This window comes from Nannobrachium achirus, assembly GCF_963921795.1.
Source record: "Nannobrachium achirus genome assembly, chromosome: 14".
NCBI lineage: Eukaryota > Metazoa > Chordata > Actinopteri > Myctophiformes > Myctophidae > Nannobrachium > Nannobrachium achirus.
In genome coordinates, this window is record NC_137821.1 from 42784065 (window position 1) to 42805061 (window position 20997).

The 20997-nt window shown below is 42.4% G+C and overlaps 1 protein-coding gene across 1 annotated transcript in view; it reads left to right on the top strand.

The window, feature by feature from the left end:
• LOC308298072 (netrin receptor UNC5D-like) overlaps positions 1–20997 on the top strand; it is a gene marked incomplete at both ends in the record, with an annotated part of 184911 nt that overhangs the window by 141116 nt on the left and 22798 nt on the right. The window contains 2 exons of the mRNA XM_080741635.1: positions 8446–8589; positions 9326–9429. Of these exons, the coding sequence (XP_080597761.1) occupies positions 8446–8589; positions 9326–9429 (248 nt within the window). The remainder of the gene's footprint in view (positions 1–8445; positions 8590–9325; positions 9430–20997) is intronic.

Below are 20997 nucleotides of genomic sequence, written 5' to 3' on the forward strand. Positions count from 1 at the left end.
TTAGTTAGAATATAGGGATACTTCTTGGCTGCGGGACTTGATGTCATTTTTTTAATTACATTTGCGGTCCGAGGATCTGTTGAGCATTTTTTATCGGTACAGGTAGATGGGAGCTGGGGGAAAACTGGAAGGGAAGTTCGCCTTTTTTTAAAAAGAATCTGAAAACCCACAAGAAAGCACTGACCTAGACAACTTAAGAAATGTACCAAGGTATAAACGCAATGTGTAATTTTATGTGCAAAATGTGTGGAATAAAATGTATTAAAAAAAAGAATATAGGGATGCTAGGTTTCATGTTGTTACAGTAGTACGGCAGCCAGTACAGGATCAGTCAGGGGGTTAAGTGCCTTGCTCAATGACACATCTGTCAATCCGGGGGTCGAACCAGGGACCTTTCGATTCCCCACACAGCCTCTCGACCCTCTCAGCTACAACAGCCAACCCCCACACGAAAGTTACTCGTTTCTAATACACAGACTTTTTGTTTTACATAATCAAATTGACTAATTTGAGGGGAAGCGATGCGACTAATTTACTAAGGACTCAGCCATTGAACAGGTAAATAATCCTCGTGCCTCTCCAGTCTGCACATGAGTTATAACGTGCGTGGAGTGTGACACCCACAGCTGGGAAGAACCAAGACTGAAAGATCTTTGCTGCCTGGGAGCAGAGGCGTCACAAGGGGTGGGAAAGTGGGACTGAGTTACTGGGGCCCAATGTGGAGGAGGGGCCCTAAAAACTTTATCTATTGAAAAATAGCAGATATACAAGCTCACAGCGCGGCACCGAGTGCCGCGCTGCGAGCTTGTAGATCTGCTATTTTTGAAAAGTCGCGAAAATGTGTGAAAATCTTTGAATATTATGTATTTTTCAAGCGAACATTTCTAACTCAAATTTTGCTTCTGGGGGGTCCCTGGAACTAAATATTTTGAGATCGGGGTCCGTGGCCAAGTACATATCATCTTGGGGGTCCTTGACCTAGGTTTCTTGAACACATTTTCACGATTTTTCAAAAATAGCAGATATACAAGCTCGCAGCGCTGTGAGCTTGTATATCTGCTATTTTTCAATAGTTAACATTCATGGGGGGCCCGCAGTGAATCCTTGTACCCAGGGCCCAGAATTTGGTGTGACGCCCCTGCCTGGGAGCATCGTGTCCCACCGTCCCTACTCCCTGTCTCGCAGCGTATAAACGTCAGTCAGTGTCTGGCCCTCAGCCAAAAAACCTCACCCGTTTCCACATGCTGCACCGCACGCCACCAGTGTTGTAAAATAACGAAGTATATTTACTCAGGTACTGTACTTAAGTACAATTTTGAGGTATTTGTACTTTACTTGAGTATTTCCAATTTCCAATACTTTAACTACTACTCCACTACATCTTGGATGATCCAAATATTGTACTTTTACTCCGCTACATTTATTGAAAAACTTTAGTTGCTAGTTACTTTGCAGATATAAATTATAATATTACAAAACATACATAACCACATTAACCACATTTTATATTGTGGCTAGTTGAAAATCGCGATGCGACGCGTTGTGAGCTTGTAGATCTGCTATTTTCAAACATTTTGTACTTTTACTTTTGGTACTTTAAAGGAGGACTTCACCACTTTTGCGACGCATTGTGAGCTTGTAGATCTGCTATTTTCAAACATTTTGTACTTTTACTTTTGGTACTTTAAAGGAGGACTTCACCACTTTTCAACCTATCTTCATATAATAGGTCCCCACTAATGTTCATGATAAAATATCACAATTTTTTTCTACTCAGTTTGGGTCTCATAGGAGAGCTGTGGGTGGGTCAAATCCTTCCACCGGTGACATCATCAATGGGAAATAGCTAATAGAAACTGCAGGTTTTCTATTCCTGAAAAGTTGCAATGTTAAAGTGGAAGCCATTGTTCTCATGATAATAAAAATCTATTTTTTTTTTTTTTTTTTCAAAAATATTGTTTAAAAAAGATCTGTCAAACGATGATGTCACCGGTGGAAGGATTTGACAGCTCTCCTATGAGATTGAAAAGTGGTGAAGTCCTTTTTGATGTCAAAATGTTCATACTTTTACTCAAGTACATTTTGAATTCCGGACTTTTACTTGAAAAATGTAATCTACATTACAGTATTGATACTTCTTACTTTACTTTAACACGCCACAATGTCACATCACGCAAACACTCCCCCCCCGAAGCTGTATTCACATCCGCCACGCCACATCTCTCCTCGCGCTATATCCATCCATCCGCCGTCTATTCCAACGCACACAGCACGCCATGTCAGCCCGTATGTACACAGATGTCTGCCTCAACCAAACACCATCCTCCTGACAGTACCCCCCACTGCTAAGTTTGACGAGAAGAGGCGGCCGGGAGGCGATATCTGTGCCAGGCTGCTTGGATCATAGAGCCACTTGTGGCGCTGGCACAACCCCGCTGGCATTCCCTGAGGAGCGCTTCATTCATACACTCCTCCAGCAGGCTTAAAGACAACGAGCCAGAGCCTACAGGCTGAATGCCAGACTGACAGGCGGACTGACAGACAGGCTGTCAGACAGACAGACACACAGACAGCATGCCAAGCTGACAGTCTGACACATAAATGTTGCGGAGGACCCTCGGGTCATTGCCCGCAGAGATATGTTTAAGCCCACGATGTACATGGCCATACATGTACTTTGCCGTACATGATACACGTGTGATCGTGGGCCTGCAGGAAATGACCCGAATGCAGAATTCATGCCAAAAGTTATGCTCCTGCTTAGGTTACTATATAGATGCCTGTTCTTATTTCCTAGGCTGTTAGTATGCTGCCTGCTTTAGTATAGTATCACAGTTATACATGTCATGCTTTCCTGCTGCCATCCCCATGTTAATAAAGTATATTCTAACATAATGTGCTGTAACCCCGGCCAAACCCCTCAACCCACTACAATCTTTGTATGTATTTTGTAAATATCTTTACTTTAAAATTAAACTGTAAGTCAGTGGATTGGACTGAAACCTAAAAACTCACCCATCATAACTAGGGATGCCAGAGACCATTAAAAACTCCATTTGAATATTCTACTGCCCTGGCAAAGATTTTTCGAGACTTTCGCCTGGGCTGCTCCGGTTTGCATAATGTATGAACCATTAGTAGATAGAAAAGGCATAGGCCTAACAGTAAGTACAGTATGTGTATTCTGTGACTAGTGAAAGGGGCATATACATAGACATATCCACTTAAACCCTATATTGTTTCCTTCTACACCAAGGGTCTTAAACAGGGGGACCGGGACCCCATAGGGGGTCCTCAGAGTTACTTCAGGGGGTCCTCCAAATCTTTGTGTGATAGATTTTTTTTCTCCTTTTTTATATTAACCACTTGAATCCTAGCATCCATCTCCATCCATAGAACTTTAGGCAAAAATATACAATCTACAAGCTCACAACGCCTCGCTTGTAGATCTTGTATTTTTGGCAAAGACGTTGATGCAATCATTGTATTTTGGATTCATGTCAATTTGTGCTTTCAGGATTTGCTGTCAAAGAATGAAACTATATGGAATCTATGAAAAAGTTGTGGGGTCCCTGCTTCATCTCTCTCTCAACTAAGGAGTCCGTGGCCTGAAAATGTTGAAGACCCCTGCTACACCAAATCTCTTCGCTGAAAATAGCCCTTCAATAGACCCAGAATACGAACGGTATAGGATCAAGTGGTTAAGCCCTTGTGTACATGGAGAGAAATGATTAACAACTACATTAATCACTACAAATACCCTTTATATTTGCTGATTGGTCAATCAATCAATCAATCAATCAATCAATCAATCAATCAATCAATCAATCAATCAAGCAATTGTGGTATTTCCTCATATTCCTAATTTTCTCAATAACAGACCGGCGTTCTGCCTCCTGTTTATGTGTTGCTACGGAAACAGCCGCTTGTAGGCCTATACCGCACATGAAATCATTTTTAAATCAACATCATGTGTCAGATTACATTGATTCGATTTGTAAAGCGGCCGGGTAATATAAGAGGGATAATAATGATGTCCACTGAGCCCGTCATTATTGGACAATAAATAAAGCCCTTCGAGGTGAAGCATGACCTTCATGTTAATGTGTACTGTCTAATAATAATGACTCACACTGTGCCTTAAGGGGCGTGTCCACAGCAACAAGCATCGCTATGAATATGTCATTATTCTAATGGCTCTTACCCTAGCGGACGGCGGAGTCGACGCCACAATCATAAAGTTAACGACGGTGGGGGGAACAATATTGCTGGGATCACTTTCAGAAGACTGTGATGAACACTGACAATCACGCTCCGTCTCCATTTGCAGGCTGATGTTGTTCATCATGGTGTTGACAGAATGTTATGGTTCATCAGTGAGGACCATCACATCATTATCGTTGTAATTATCTTTAGAGTTATTGCTGCGGTGGACGGCCCTTTAATCCAGTGGTTCTCAACCTGTGGTTTCGGGACCACCAGGGGGTTCCCCACATGGTTTTTGGAGGGGTCCCCAGATGACCTTTAACACCTTTAAAAATTGTAATAAATGAAATGAAAAAATACCATTACTGCATCAAAGGACTATAAAAACTCGTCAAACATTGGCCAAATTGTCAAATAATGTAAGAAAGAGGCAAGATTTTTGGAAATAGCCTAGCTGATGAAAATAGCTGATGTTTTCACACGTGAAGATCAGCGGATGTTTTTCACAAGTTTTATCTGTGAAACTAAATTTAATGCCTCTACTCCTGCAATTCCATGCAAGCCGTTTTCCCTTGGCCTTAACCAAAAACATTACCACATACTGTACATATCCATACAATTTAGAACTTAGCCACACCCTGAGAAGTTAATCACGCCCCCTGTACTGTATCCCGCTGCTACACTGCAGCTATGTTAGCACAGACCCACGGCCCAATTCCCCAAACCATTTCACTGACAGCACAATCATACCTCTCGCTTTTGGAGCGTCGCTATTTCTTGGGTCTTTATGCATTCTTTTACCTTCTTTGCACTGCTTTTCTACCTCAGCCGCGAACGGTGCTACGTCACATATCCTTCTTCCTGATAGGTCATTATCTTATCCTTTTCCAGGACTCCTTCATCCGTGCGCTAGAGATGGGACGTTCGCGAGCGAATCGAGTCTTTTGAACGGCTCTTTGAAATGTGAGCTTGTAGATCGGCTATTTTCAAATGGCAGAAATGTATATGGCAGAAATGTATATAGGGTTTAAGTAGCCAGATTTGTAATAATAGTCAAAATCTACAAAGTAACTAAACTGAGCCAGTCTTTTGAACGGCTCTTTGAAAGGAACGGATCCCAGAGATCCAGCTCACTTCAAAGAACCATAAATCCCTTCTCTATTTTGCGCCTGGCTCAAATCTCCGCCCACACACTATTTTGAGACACCGTTCAGTGTGGCAGCACAACTAATCGCTGGCTCGCTGCTATTCCGCTGCATGTCTACGAAAACAGCATTGCTGGCCATTGGGACACACAATGGCAACAAACATCGTGTGTGTCTGTGAGTGCGAGCGAACGTGACTGGGTGCATTGTGCGCACGTGTGTCTCGGTGTGTGAGCGGCTGCTTCCACACAGAACAGCGAACATGTCATCAGCTTGGTGCGTGCATGTACGTTGCGCGTGTTTGTTTGTTACTCTGTGTGTGTACTGTATGTGTGTGTGTGTGTGTGTGTGTGTGTGCCCCGTGCCCCCCCTGCAAACAAGAACATCGGACATCGTTCATTTCTCCCCCGATGTTCCGATGTTTTTTTTATCATCGTTAATTTACCCTAAACCTGTCTTTTAGAACATTGGAACTGCTATTTTACTCGAACACAAGTGAACTTAGCAATCATCTGATTGTCGATGCCAGCGCATGTGTGCAAATCAAAGTAGGCTGAGCAACCCCATGTCAGATGAACAGCAGAATATAGATTAATAAATGTGACAAAATACAGTAACATCCCCACATTAATAGACACTTAATATCCAGCAAGCAATAGACATTAATTACTGAAAACAAAAGCTTAGGCATCATTCAAATAAGAGAGAAGCCCCTGTAACCTTACTGTTCTGATGGACAATAAGTTATAGGCTAATCCTTTTGCAAAAAATAAATAAATCCATGTTTTGTTACTTTTTAAAACAAGATCCAAATAGGACGTTTTCAGCTGTTAGATTTATGACAGTTTGACATTGTTAAGCAGTTGTTTTTCTCTCGCAAAGTCCCTCAGTATAGTCAATTGTTTCAGCTGCTGTTGTGCTGCTGTAGAGCCTATGTGAGCTGTGTACTGCAGGGGAATATCCCTGCCAGGCCAGGTTTTCTACCCAGGCCTGTGAAATTCATAGGCAGTCAGTGCTGCTGTGCGCTAGCCTGGTGAGCTGTGCAGCAGTGGAATATCTCTGCCAGGCCAGGTTGTCTACAAGTGGCCAATTGTAATGGAATCTGCTCAAAGCCACCCTGTGCCTGAGGGGTTTGTTTGCAATGAATATATAATCCTATAGACGTTACGTGGTGTACCTAATTACTGATGTCTATATCACTGCTCATGTTCATGTCACTCTCAACTACTACACCTTTTAGAACTCAAATAAAATTGCCTACTCAAAAATATATTTTATGTTCTCTACAGTTTCAAAAATCACAGATCACCAATGCAACATAGCCGTGAAGGCCGCGCAGCGGCCTGAACTCTAGACGTGCGCGGCCCAACGGGCCACGAGCTTCTAGTACTATATATAAATGCATAATACACATTTAAAGAGTCATCACATTACCCACACAGGCCGTTTAATCGATCCTCTTGAACTTTGTAGGGATTGTGAGCTGAGTTGATCCATTGAGCCATGAAAGTGTCATGACAACTCATTCTGTGCTCTCTCATCAATGAATGTGTCAAACATCCATTGCGTCAAACACGCGTTGCGAGACGTTGTGACCTTGTAGATAAGCCATTTATTACTTTTGATGCAATAATGGTCTTTTTTTCATTTCATTTTTGGTCTGAAAAGTATACTTAAATTGTCACTTCACTGTCATCTGGATTCTTCGGGGCTGAAGGTGCATGAGGTGATTATCAGTATAAAGGTATATATCCTCGTATCTCCAAGTTTCAAATGTGTATTTCTTTTTTCTTCTCGAAATTAAAGCCCTTCTTCACCATCACCATACAAGGCTGTACCACAAAACGAGTGAAAATAGCCATTCTACAAGCACACAACGCCTCGCGCCGCGAGGCGTTGTGTGCTTGCAGATCGGCTACATGTATTTTCACTATTTTAGATATTTTTTAAATGATGAATACAGAACGAACGGTTTTGGACATATAAGATTTCCACCCAACGACAACGACTAAATCTCCTTGTCTTCAGGGCTGAAGGTACAAGAGGTGATGACCAGTATGAAGGTATATATTGAAGCAATAAGCCACAAGAGGCATGTGGTTACCTGGTATTTTATAACGGCTGAGAGGCGTGGTGAGACACGAGGCAAAGCCAAGTGTCTCCAACCCTCTCAGCCGTTATAAAATACAGTAACCACATGCCTCTCGTGGCTTATTGCTTTTCTAAAACGGTTACAATATGGCAACATGAAAAATCATAGACATGTACCAATTAAAACTGTTCTATTTCACTAATCATTCACTACAAGGTCTGTAAGAAAGTAGTTCCCAGCTTTTTTGCCAACAACACAGATAATATGTGCACCGTGGAACACTGTGGAAAGAAATAACGCACCTGGGTTTGATATAAACTGATTCAAGGTGTGGATCATAGTCTCATATAACACAGCAATTAAAGGGAAACCAGCCAATCAGAATCAAGGAATGAAACTAGCCGTTTTAGAAATATATCTCTGTGTCTTCAGGGCTGAAGGTGCGAGAGGTGATGATCAGTATAAAGGTATATATCTCTGTGTCTTCAGGGCTGAAGGTGCGAGAGGTGATGATCAGTATAAAGGTATATATCTCTGTGTCTTCAGGGCTGAAGGTGCGAGAGGTGATGATCAGTATAAAGGTATATATCTCTGTGTCTTCAGGGCTGAAGGTGCGAGAGGTGATGATCAGTATAAAGGTATATATCTCTGTGTCTTCAGGGCTGAAGGTGCGTGAGGTGATGATCAGTATAAAGGTATATATCTCTGTGTCTTCAGGGCTGAAGGTGCGTGAGGTGATGATCAGTATAAAGGTATATATCTCTGTGTCTTCAGGGCTGAAGGTGCGTGAGGTGATGATCAGTATAAAGGTATATATCTCTGTGTCTTCAGGGCTGAAGGTATGAGAGGTGATGATCAGTATAAAGGTATATATCTCTGTGTCTTCAGGGCTGAAGGTACGAGAGGTGATGATCAGTATAAAGGTATATATCTCTGTGTCTTCAGGGCTGAAGGTACGAGAGGTGATGATCAGTATAAAGGTATATATCTCTGTGTCTTCAGGGCTGAAGGTGCGAGAGGTGATGATCAATGTGTCGCGGCAGCAGGTGGAGGACTTCCACGGCCCAGAGGACTACTGGTGTCTGTGTGTGGCCTGGAGCCACCTGGGAACCTCCAAGAGCCGTAAGGCCAGCGTCCGCATCGCCTGTGAGTCTCCCTTGCTGTGTGTGTGTGTGTGTGTGTGTGTGTGAGTGTGAGTGTGAGTGTGAGTGTGAGTGTGTGTGTGTGTGTGCGTGTGCGTGTGTGTGTGTGTAGACCGTTTTCCTGAGCAGTGCCCTGTAGATGTCACAGCCATTGCTGCGGTGTAAACCCTATGTACAACTACGGAAACCAAAACAATGGATTCCCGAGGGCTGCATGCTAACATTGCATGCTAACTAAACGTTTCCAAAACCTACTGAGCTGTTCTTTGTGGGAACAAAGTCCTTTATGTTGATATTTTTGATCCACTTCTGGCGAATAATATTTACTATTCTGTCCATAACGGCACATAACTCAGTCACGGCGCCTCCGTCGCGGTTTGGTCAATAAAACAAACATTCTGGTGGAGCCTCCGTCTCATTAGCGTCCTCTGTAAGAGCGCATGGCTAGTATTCCCAACCTGGTAGTCTCGAATCCCAGTGTGGGTATGACTTTTTTTATTCCCCTGAGAAAACACGCATGGATTCTCGAGGCTGCATGCTAACATTGCATGCTAACTAAAAGTTTCCAAAACCTACCGAGCTGTTCTTTGAGGGAACAAAGTCCTTTAGGTTGATATTTTTCATCGAAGCCATGGCTGGCTGCACCCTCAGGAAAACATCTATAGTGCAGGTGTGTAATGTGTATCCACAGCAGTATGTGTGTTTAATCCATTGTGTTTTTTTCCCTCGTTTTGTGTCAGACCTGAGGAAGAACTTTGAGCAGGACCCCCAGGGCAGAGAGGTGCCTCTCAAAGGCATGATCGTCTTACACTGCCGACCACCAGAGGGAGTGCCTGTGGCCCAGGTAATGAGGACATCTCTCTCTCTCTCTCTCTCTCTCTCTCTCTCTCTCTCCATCCAATGACACAGTGGTTCTCAACTTCTCAACCTTTTCAGGCAGTGATCCCCAAAATAATCATATTTTAACAAAATTATCTTTTGGGACAAAAACTATTTTCGGGTTAATCTGGAGGACTGAGTGTGGAGGGAGAGAGTGAGCAGAGATTTGGGTATTGGAATTTGGTTCCTCTCTCTCGCTCTTTCTCTCTCTTTCTCTCTCTTTCTCTCTCTCTCTCTCTTTCTCTCTTGCACTCTCTCTCTCTCGGCCTCTCTCTCTGTTTGTGTGCAGTGGTGTATTCATTAGCATTTTGCTTAACGCTATGAATATAAAATCAGTAGGTGTCACTGTGACAATGCCACAATGACGGTGTCAATATCAAGGTTTATGCATGAAAGCATCTGTATCTTTGGATTTGCTTTGGATTCCTTCACAACAATGCCACTTAGATGGGGAGTCTGTGCGTGCGTGCATACGTGTGTGCGTCTGTGCGTGTGTGTGTGCGTGCGTGCGTGTGTGCATACTGTACAAGTGCAGATGTGTGCGTTCGTGTATGGGCTCACACGCACTACACACACACACACACACACACACACACACACACATCTGTACTGTATGTGTGTAATGAATGATTCACCTCACACAAATGGAGCATCGCTGTAGCGCTGGTGGTGCGCTCCCGTGCTTCTGTGGTCACTGAATAGACAACTCCTCATGCATGCATTAATGTGACTCCATCTAACAAAGACAACGCTTACAGTAAATAATGCAGAAACTAACGCAGCTCGCAGGAAAATGGCCACATAGCCCTGCAAGAGCTGGAAGGAGGTGAAAGGCTGAGAGCTTATAAATTATTATTATACATATTTGAATGATTTCACAGATGGAAGTTCAACCACAGGTTGACTGATAATAGCACACGCCGCAAGATGACCAGTGGGAATACTTTGCATTTCGATCAGTCATTTCTGTCTATTCTCTCCATATATTTTATCTCAGAGAGTGTACAACTGTGTACATTTGTACGCTGAGTTGCAAACACATTTGGGTTCCGTGGCACATTTTCGATCGGTGGCGGCTGTTTATTTTTCATCTGGCTACAATTTGCATATGGTCACGGTGCCGCAGCATTTGAAGCTGAACTAATGTAAACACAGTTTGAGATGACAGTACATGTGTACTGTCATAGTGATCCACTCGTCCTAGACAATTTGCTCTCGAGTCCTGGCCCCCAAACTGTGGAATAAACTCCCTGTCGCACTTAGAACTACAGACTCACTCCCTAGCTTCCGCCGTGGACTGAAGACGCACCTCTTCAGACTCCACCTAAAGTCCTAAACCCATAGCACTACTGTAACACTCATTGACCATACATGAAGCTAGTTAGCATTTTTTAGGTTTTAGAAACGTTTTTTTACTGATCAGGTGCATGGTCTACCTATGTTATTGTTTTTCTAGATTGATATTCCTATGGATTTGTTATATTGCTGTTGATGTACTGACATATTATCTTGCTTATTATAGTGATGTATTACCTGCTTATTGTAAATCGCTTTGGATTAAAAGCCTCTGCTAAATGCCTAAACTGTCATATGTGCTGTGCAGTGGACCGCTTTGTAGATGTATCCATATGCATATGACACAGTTTGACTGTAGATGTACTGTATCTATATGCATTTGACATACTTTGACTGCAGATTTATCTATATGCATTTATGCATATAACCTCACAACGGGGACCTTCTGCATAATGTGTACTTTTACTTTTGGTACTTTAAGTATACAGATTCTGATGCCAATAGGTTTGCACGTTTTCTTGAGTAAATGAACGTATTACTTGCACTTATGGCAGTTAGAAGCCAGCACAAACGTTGAAGCCAGCATGGTAGGCTACCATTTAAAACGGTGTACTGTAATTAGAGTCTCTTTTTCATGTACCAGAGGTGTATGCCGGCCTGTGTCCCTTAACCCATTTAGGCCTAGGAGTATTGACTGCTTTAACAATTGAAAAATAGCTTCTTTCTGTCTTTTTGTAGTCCGTCTGATGACTACAACATGACATAGGATGTTTCTGCTCCCCACCGGATCAGAAACCTGAAAATGCTACTGATCCCAGGCTAATATGCATATTACATAGTTTAACTGTTAGATACATATCTATGCATATGATATAGTTTAACTGTTAGATACATATCTATGCATATTACATAGTTTAACTGTTAGATACATATCTATGCATATGATATAGTTTAACTGTTAGATACATATATATGCATATTACATAGTTTAACTGTTAGATACATATCTATGCATATGACATAGTTTAACTGTTAGATACATATCTATGCATATTACATAGTTTAACTGTTAGATACATATCTATGCATATGACATAGTTTAACTGTTAGATACATATCTATGCATATTACATAGTTTAACTGTTAGATACATATCTATGCATATTACATAGTTTAACTGTTAGATACATATCTATGCATATTACATAGTTTAACTGTTAGATACATATCTATGCATATTACATAGTTTAACTGTTAGATACATATCTATGCATATTACATAGTTTAACTGTTAGATACATATCTATGCATATTACATAGTTTAACTGTTAGATACATATCTATGCATATTACATAGTTTAACTGTTAGATACATATCTATGCATATTACATGCACATGTGTCATGTTTGCACCGCTCACTTTGCACAGGTGCGATTTTCTATTTACTGGATTATTTCCAATGTTCATTACTTTTACTTCTACTCCACTACATCTCAGGGGTAGATATTGTACTTTTACTTCACTACATTAGTTATTTGAAAACTTAAGTTACTAGTTGCTTTGTAGATTTATTATTAAAAAAAACACTTCAGACCTTTGGCAATTTGAAAATAGCCGATCTACAAAGCAAGCTCACAATGGGGACCTTCTGCTTAGTGTGTACTTTTACTTTTGGTACTTTTAAGCCTGTATCATAGTCGGGTCCGCGGTGGAAGGCTTTACACCGCGGTGTAGTCTTTTCGAGTCTTTTTGAGTCATGAAACTACAACGTTACATCATTCCTCGCGGTGGAGAGCTTTCCACCGTGAGTCCCAACACATCTCTCTGTTTTTACTATCAGACAGGCAGGCTCTACACCCCGTTCACTGATTGGTCGACCTGAACCGGTCTAGACAGGGTAAAGGACTTCACTGTGGGCCGTGACTATGATGGCCTGCACTTATTTTCTGACTTGAGGTGGAATGCTTTCCACCTCAAATTTGCGGTGGACAGCTCTCCACCGTACACTCTGATACGGGCTTTAGTATACAGATTCTGATGCAATACGTTTGCACGTTTTCTTGAGTAAATTAACGTATTACTTGCACTTATGGCATGTAGAGAATCATTTATTTTTATTTTTCACAAACAAGCCAGCATGGTAGGCTACCATTTAAAAAGGTGTATTGTAATTAGAGTCTCTTTTTCATGTACTAGAGGTGTATGCCGGCCTGTCCTCCTTTAAGCCAATTTTAATAAGTTAAATAGAAGATAGGTTTATATTCCTTGTCGGTGTGATTAAAAGATACTCATTAAACATCCCTTCAAAGATCACGGTTGATGAATAATTAAACCGGGCTTAAAGAAAACAATTTAAGAATAATTTTGAAATGAGTGTCAGGGAGGCACACATCGCTCAGAGGAAAGCACAACAAGCGGAGCGCAAGACGAAAGACACTGCTGATTTTAATGAAAGAAAAATATTAATACGACTGTTTCACAATCATTAGGCCCACATTAATGTCTGCTTTAGCAAGTGTAATGAATCATTAAGTCGGCTCGTCCACATTCATTTGAAGTGCTTAAAATGTCATTATTCAAGGATAAACATAACATTTCCAGAGGCGTAGTGGAGATGAAGCAGAGAGACAGTGAGGGATTAGCCGCTGGCCGCTGGCCACTGGAAACCTTGTATCAACCTGTTGGTCGACCAATTTTTATGGGTTATGGACAAATATTGGCTTTTTCCGTTAATAATAATATCTACTGTGTATAACTTTTCTTCAATTAAAAACACGTCCAGCACTTTCTTTCTAAGTATTTCATAAATACAAAGTAAAGAAGATCTAAAAGCTCACAATGAGGCGCGACGCACTGCCATTTTCACTAGTTTGGGTCCCGGGCAAATGTCTAATTTCTCTTTTGGTACTTGAGCTAAAAAGGTTTGAGAACCACCCGTGTCCTAAAGTATTCACTCACAAACTATTTTAATACATAGGTTCAATATATATAAAAGCCACACACATTCAACCAGTTTACATCTCAAAATGTTTCTACAAAAAAAAATTCACATGACACTGTTTGTTGTGCAAGGAAGTAGGGCATTAATTTAAAGCTATACTGTGTAAGATGCTCAACTAGTGGTCAGTAGCCCTATAGCAAACCGCGGTCGCGTTCGCGTCTTTCGCCCGTTTTTCGTACCTTCACACCCCCGCGTCTGCCTCCACAACGCCGAGAGCTATCTTTAGAGGGGTCCCTGGTTCCTGTGCGTTCAGGCATTCCGGAGAAACGGACTACTTCACCCTGCCTGGTAGGCGAGATTACCTTTTGAGTAAAGAGACACACGGGCGACTACAAATATGGCGACCCCACTTCAAGATGCGCTGTGATTGGCCGGTAGTGTACCATGTGTGCATGATCGGCGATGTGATTGGGCAACGTATACACAACGTATACAGATGATGCAGATTACGTCATTTTGGCGCGAAATCCGGTCCACGGCCAGGATCATAGAAAACATATAAAGAGAAGGCTTCAGAAGCTGAAAATAACGGAGTGGGTGTTCTAAAACTTTAGCGATTTAACAGTTAGGACAATTTTAAGATTTGTTTTATAAAAAAAGTTACATGGTACAACTTTAAGTAAAAGTTGAAATTTCGAGATACTAGGTTTGTGCCCAACAGCAAAGCTATGTAGCTGTCAGGTTGGCAGAGCTCATTTGTTTAATGTTTAATGGTTCTAGAAAGGTGTGGTTGGGTTCAGAAAAGGCCTTAACATTGACTAAAGTGGAGATGGAGACGCTTGGGACGAGAGAAGGGAGGCCTCGCTAATGAACCTCACAGTTGATTGAATCGGACAGCAGTCGTACCATTCATGTACCAGGGTGTCGGTTGTACCATTCATGTACCAGGGTGTCGGTTGTACCATTCATGTTGTACCAGGCCTAGGCCTGTCACAATTGATACATAATCGTCTAATCACAATTATTTGACATAATCGCAATTATTTTGTCATAATTGTCAATCGTTTCCAAAAAATGTTAATATATTTTCAAACATTTTCAAAAATAGTGGAAATAGCAGATCTACAAGCTCACAGCGCATCGCAATGCAACACGTTGGTGAGCTTGTAGATCGTCTATTTCCACTATCGATGTTCTTCTTTAATTATAAAGTTGTCAAATATGTCAGTAATTTCCTTGTATATTTAGGTTATGTGTCATATCTGCCATGTGCAACTTAGCCAAGCAGAAATGTAATTGTCAACGTTGTTCATGTTGTATCAGGGCGTAGGGAAGAGGAAAGGCGTCACTAATGAAACTCTAAAGTTAATTGAAGTGGATGGAATGAAAGCTGATCTGGTTGCAATATTCTGTAATTGCCTTCATGTGGTTTCCAGTTCTCTTTTAAATGAATGTGAGTGTAAAGCCATTACAGCTGTTTCCACAATGATGGACGTATCACTTATTACACCTGATGGGGAGGGGGCTATGATTAATGCTTGGTTCAGTGATGATCAACCCTTTTTAAATTCAAGGAACCCCATTTAACTCAGTTAGCGCCGGGCGACTTTACGAGCGACTAGTTCACTATGGCGTTTGGTGCCGAGCGACTCGGAGCGACTTTTATATAAAAGCATTGTTTAAGCTTTTAATATGTGTTTATAGACGGAGCGAAATGGTTAGCTTACCTCAGCTAATGTCCACACGTAAACCGTGAAAAAAAAGGATACGATTATGACGTCACCTTTAAACCAGGGCTTCCTGTTGACAACAGGCCTCTGCTAGCGTTAGCCTCAATGCAACCATCCGACCCTCACGTAGCTTCACTAGGTCGGATTTTGATTCTGAAACTTTCTGTGTGGCATCTATATACGTCCCGATGCCCATACCAATGGTGGTTTGAGACGATCAAGCACGAATTGAACAGTATTGAGCTGAAATGGTGACCGGCGGCCCGTCCATGTTAAGTCAATGAGGACCAAGTCAGCGTCTCATCCTGTTATGTGGATTTAAACAGGCTTAACATGGGACCATGTCAGTGTATGGTGTATGGTGGTCTCTAGTGGTCATCTGGTGGTATGGTATGCTGAACGTGCATTCCTTAAGGTGGTCTGGTTAAGGTGGTCTGGGGGGATACAAAATAGCTATTTCCTGGCGTTATAAGCGCACATTCATATTCATATTTTGGAAATCTGGCCCTGTATGAGTTAAATACAATATTTTCCCTCGTGAATGAACCTCCAATCCACACTGTAGGCTACTACTGTATCTTGAGTGTTTAATTAACTAGAGTGTGTGTAGGGTCCTGCTTGGTCTTCCTCCTCGGGCCCACCTCACTGCTTATCACCACATAAGCATGGGGTGGCTCCCAGTAGCTGACAGAGTACAGCATCTTGCAATGGGCCTGGTGTACAAGATAAACTACACCACCAAGATACCCATGTACCTGACTAACAACTTCAAAAACGTTAAGGATGTCCACAACTACAACACCAGAGGCAGCTCCACTAATCACGTTCAGCCCTTTTTTGTCTCTAAAAAAAGGCTCAAATTCGTTTTCCTTCTATTATCACTTAAATGTGGAATGCACTCCTGCAAGCCCTAAAGGAGAGTCAATCCCTAACCTCCTTCAAAATCGGTCACCTACAGAAGGCTGCTACTCGAAACTTAGACCTCCCCTTTTCCACTGTAACTATCTGCTTCTTCTGTTTTTCTATTTTGTATTTTCCATTTATTCTTAAATTTCTGATTTTATAAATAATGTTATCCTATGCAAAGTACTGTGTTCTATCCGTCTGTCTCTCAATGTTATATGAGAGACTTAAAGTGGTTCCTGTGTAAATACGCCGAAAAGCTTACTAGGATCTCCTTGCAAACTTCTAATAAAGTCTTCAATCAATCAATCAATCAATCAATCAATCAATCAAATGAAACTGAATGAACCCGTGGTTACACACTCTTAGAGTTACAGACCCGTATAATTGAGGAATTGATTACAAAGGACCACAATGGAAACAAGCCAGGCATAGGCTTTCTTGTAAAGAAAATCATTTTAGCTGACCTTGTATTGTACTGTACTTCCCTCTGTACCTGTCTCTGCAAACTGTTAATAGAGAATTCAATCAATCAGTCAATCAAAAGGGTCCATTTGGTTCCACACAGCTCATCCGCACTGCCCGCGATGCGATGCGACGCAACGCAACGCGAGCGATGAAATCTCATTAAAATACATGTGTTTCAATGAGGACGTCCTGACCTACCACGAGCGACAACACCTTGTGCGGTGACGTTGTCCACCCCTCCTGTTTCTTTATTATTATTTATTCATTTGATTGATTCAGGGCAGGCTACGTCGCAACGCAATGGCCGACGCTCCATGTGCGGAAGTATTTCTTCGGGACACCACGTTGCGTCGCTCGCTCGCGTGCAGTGTGGATGACGGCCGGGCTACACCAAGCCGTTTTGCGCGCGTCAGTGCGTATGCGGGTCGTGCGCGCGTATGCGCGTTTTGGATAGATCCAATGTATATCAATTCAGCCGGCTACACCAGGCGTACGGATAGCGCGAACCACGGATACGCATTCCCTAAAAATAGGATCGGTTCTATTTTTTAAGCACGCGTATGAGTTTTGTACGCAGACTATCTGGTCTTCCTCGCATATACTCCCTCCTTGGTGTAGCCTGGAGCGTTTACGCATACGCGAGCGTCTTCACGGACAGCAAAATGTGCGCGTATGCGCACATTTTTTGGTGTAGTCCGGCCGTGAAGTGTAACTGACAATGGTGTCGCCGTGGAGGACGCCCTGGCACCTCCTCAAGGACCACTGGCCTGAGGAGGAACAAGCTCTGTTGGCAAATGCATTGATCCGGACTGGATGAATGCATTACCACCAGTAGACATGCTGTTCAGCATGGATCATAGGATTAGGTGTGGCTTTGCTGCTGTACTGCTCACTGCCAATTAAGCAGAAACATTATATGCTAATTAGCAAATCCTTCCTCCTCCCTTTTCCTCTCCAGTCAGTGGCTTACTGGCTTATCGTGCAGCTTTGAGTCTCCTCTGCGTCAGCATTATGCATTATCATTTCCCTCCAGACAAGGAGATTATTATTCAATCACACAATGTAAATAAATAACATGACAAGGTTATGGACGCACTGAGGAGAGCAGGAAGGACAGAGATTGAACGCAAAACAACGAAACCACAAAACCACAGAACAATTAGGAATGCTATAAAAGCTCAACAAGAATGGCTCAATTAAGCATGCACAGTCCTATCAATATGTAACTCTTGAGATTGTACAGATTTAACCAAACGCGAGGCGTTGTGAGCGTGATGATTGTCTATTTTCAAAATGTTTGCCTCTTATATTATTTGACAATTTGTTTATTTTTTGACCACTTTTTATAGTATAGTTTGTTGATAATGTTTTAATGCTGCTTCTTTTCTTTTAGAGCTATTAAAAAGGTCTTAAAAGTCATTTAATTGTCATTTCAAAGTTATCTGGGAACCCCCCTGACTCCCTCCCCAGAATCATGTATATGTGGGACCCGAACCACAGGTTGAGAACCACTCCTCTAGACCACAGTGTAAACCTCCTCTAAATCATCCCAGGATCCCCCAGGCGCCGCCATGGCAGACACTGCAGCCCAGAGGGCCTTGCCCTTGATCCACTGGCCAAACTGGCACGGCATCACTGGGCAGCTAGTCTCTCAAGAACAGCCTCAGAGAAAGGAAGAGAGGCCGACCGATAGGTGTCGCCCTTTCTTCTTTGACGATGGGTTCCCAGATTGCTGGGCAGCAGACTGCTGGCAGAGCTCCACAGACCACCTCGCTATCACAGAGTTGCCCCTGTGTGGTTGGCACAGGAAAGGCTCGGCCATGACTATCTATAGCCTGGGGGAAGAGAGAGTCGAGGTGTAGCAGAGGTGGAACAAGTACTCATATTAAGTAAAAGTATAAATACTGCAATGTGGAAATACTCTGTTACAAGTAAAAGGTCTTCAATTATAAATGTACTTGGTATCAAAATGTACTTAAAGTACTAGTAGACGCCTCAGGGCGACATGCGACAAGGGCGAGGTCGCGCCAATTCTTGACCATCTGGCCAGTGATATAGGTATATCGGACCAGTTACCCAAATATGGAGATCCCTGCATGATAGTCAACAATGTGATGTCAGAACATGCCCATATATGGATATTACCAAATATGGGCATTCCCAGATATGCCCTTGATACTGTTGACATCGGGACAGGGATCTCCATATATGTGCATAAAACGGACAAGGACGTAATTCATTTGCAAGTGTGATCTGGGAATGCCCATATATGGGCAAGCTGCGACATTTCTCATGGTATGGTCGCAACAAAAGTAGAAAATAGTTTTCAAATGTATGAAATATATACTATAAAGATCTTTTGAAAATAGCAGATTCCTTGGACAAATGCGTAATATTTGGGGTCCTTAAGATGTTTGAGAACCACTATTGTAAACAACATTAGGAAACGAGCCACAAAATGTTACAAACAAGCCCAAAGACCCGCAAACCGGCCGCAGCTACCAATAAGTTACAAGCAATTTTACAGAAAAACATGCCCAAAGTCGTTTACTGTATAATAAGCAGACATGGCAACTGTTACTATACAGTATGCACATATGGCCTACAAATCGCCCTTCTCAAAGAAGTCCTTTATTCTGTTCACCCAACTGTATTACTTTAATGAATTAAACCATGCCTCACCTCAGGATGTGTCCATGCACGCTGCCTTCAAACATGCCGTGGTTCATCCTTGAATCAAAAAGAAGAAAAATAGATACAGTAGATCCATCAACCCCCTCTAATGTGAGGCCCATTTGTCAGCCACCATTCCTGTCGAAGCGAGAAAGTAGTTTACGCCCAGTTCTGTGTGTGTGTGTGTGTGTGTGTGTGTGTGTGTGTGTGTGTGTGTGTGTGTGTGTGTGTGTGTGTGTGTGTGTGTGTGTGTGTGTGTGTGTGTGTGTGTGTGTGTGTGTACACGTGCATTCTTGCGCGCGAGAGAGCAAGCAGAGGGGTTTCCGAATATGATCAAAGTATTCTGCAGCACCCTATGACTTTGCACCCTAGGGTAGCCAGGCATTAGCCACGCTAGGGTGGATTCACTCACACGTTCCACGTGAATCCACGTTATCAGTCTCACATTAGCAGTTTTCACTCCGGTGAAAGAAATGCAATTGCCCTCTTTCCATGCCATACCTGAAGGTAGCATTGCCTTGTCCAAACTCTCCTGAACTTGAATGCAGCCTCTTATGTTGAAAGAATTGCCCTCTCTGTGTAGTAATTCATGCCGTTACGCCACTTGATCTTGCCGTTATTGACTTGATCATGCTTATAGTTCAGTTTGGTATCCAGTATTGAAAATAGCCGACCTCCAAGCTCACAACGCGTCGCAGCGCGACGCGTTGTGAGCTTGGAGGTCTGCTATTTTCAATATTTTCAACAAAAGGCCCTTTTAGAAATGTCAGCCCCTGCCTCTTTAACATTCTCTGCACGTCTCCGAGTCTGGCTAATGCCAGGCTACCCTAGGGTGCCACGGCACCCTCTTTGAGACCCCCTGCAGGCTATAGAGGGTATGCACGTCCACTGGGACCCGCCCCCCTAATCTAGACTGAGTGGCAAAACATTGAGCAGCATGGAGCATTGGAGTTTGGAAGTGCTAGTTGCAAATCACTCAACGGTCCTGCATACCAGCTGTTTCTAAATTGCACATAATGCAGGAGGCAGCAGGATGTTGTGTTGTTGAAAACGAGCGCTTCCAAACTCTGACACTTGGAAAAATAATCCCCTGCACAGAATGTCTTGACAGAAAGAAGCTCATAACATGCCTATGGTGGATTTTATGAAACAAAAACTTTGCAGATAGAAAGAGGATAATTCAAGCTTTTAGTACTGCCGCAATGTTGGTGAGTTTAACTTTGTTTAATACAATCAGAAAGGACTTTTCTGTTTGGATGTATGGGCTGTCAATGGCAGGAATTAGCTTTTTGCCACTCAGTAGTCATTCCCACATAACTTCCAGCAACAGTGATGTCACGCGCATACCCTCTATTGGGGCTTCAGTGTTTAAAGGCACATGAATGATGACATGTTTACATCAAAAGGGGTAAAAATGACAGATGACATCGTAACTTCTTTATCGATTTTCCGGCCCTATTTATTGTTTTCTTCCCAGGCACTTTTTGAAGGAGAAAAGCAATCTCTGCCACGCTGTGTTGG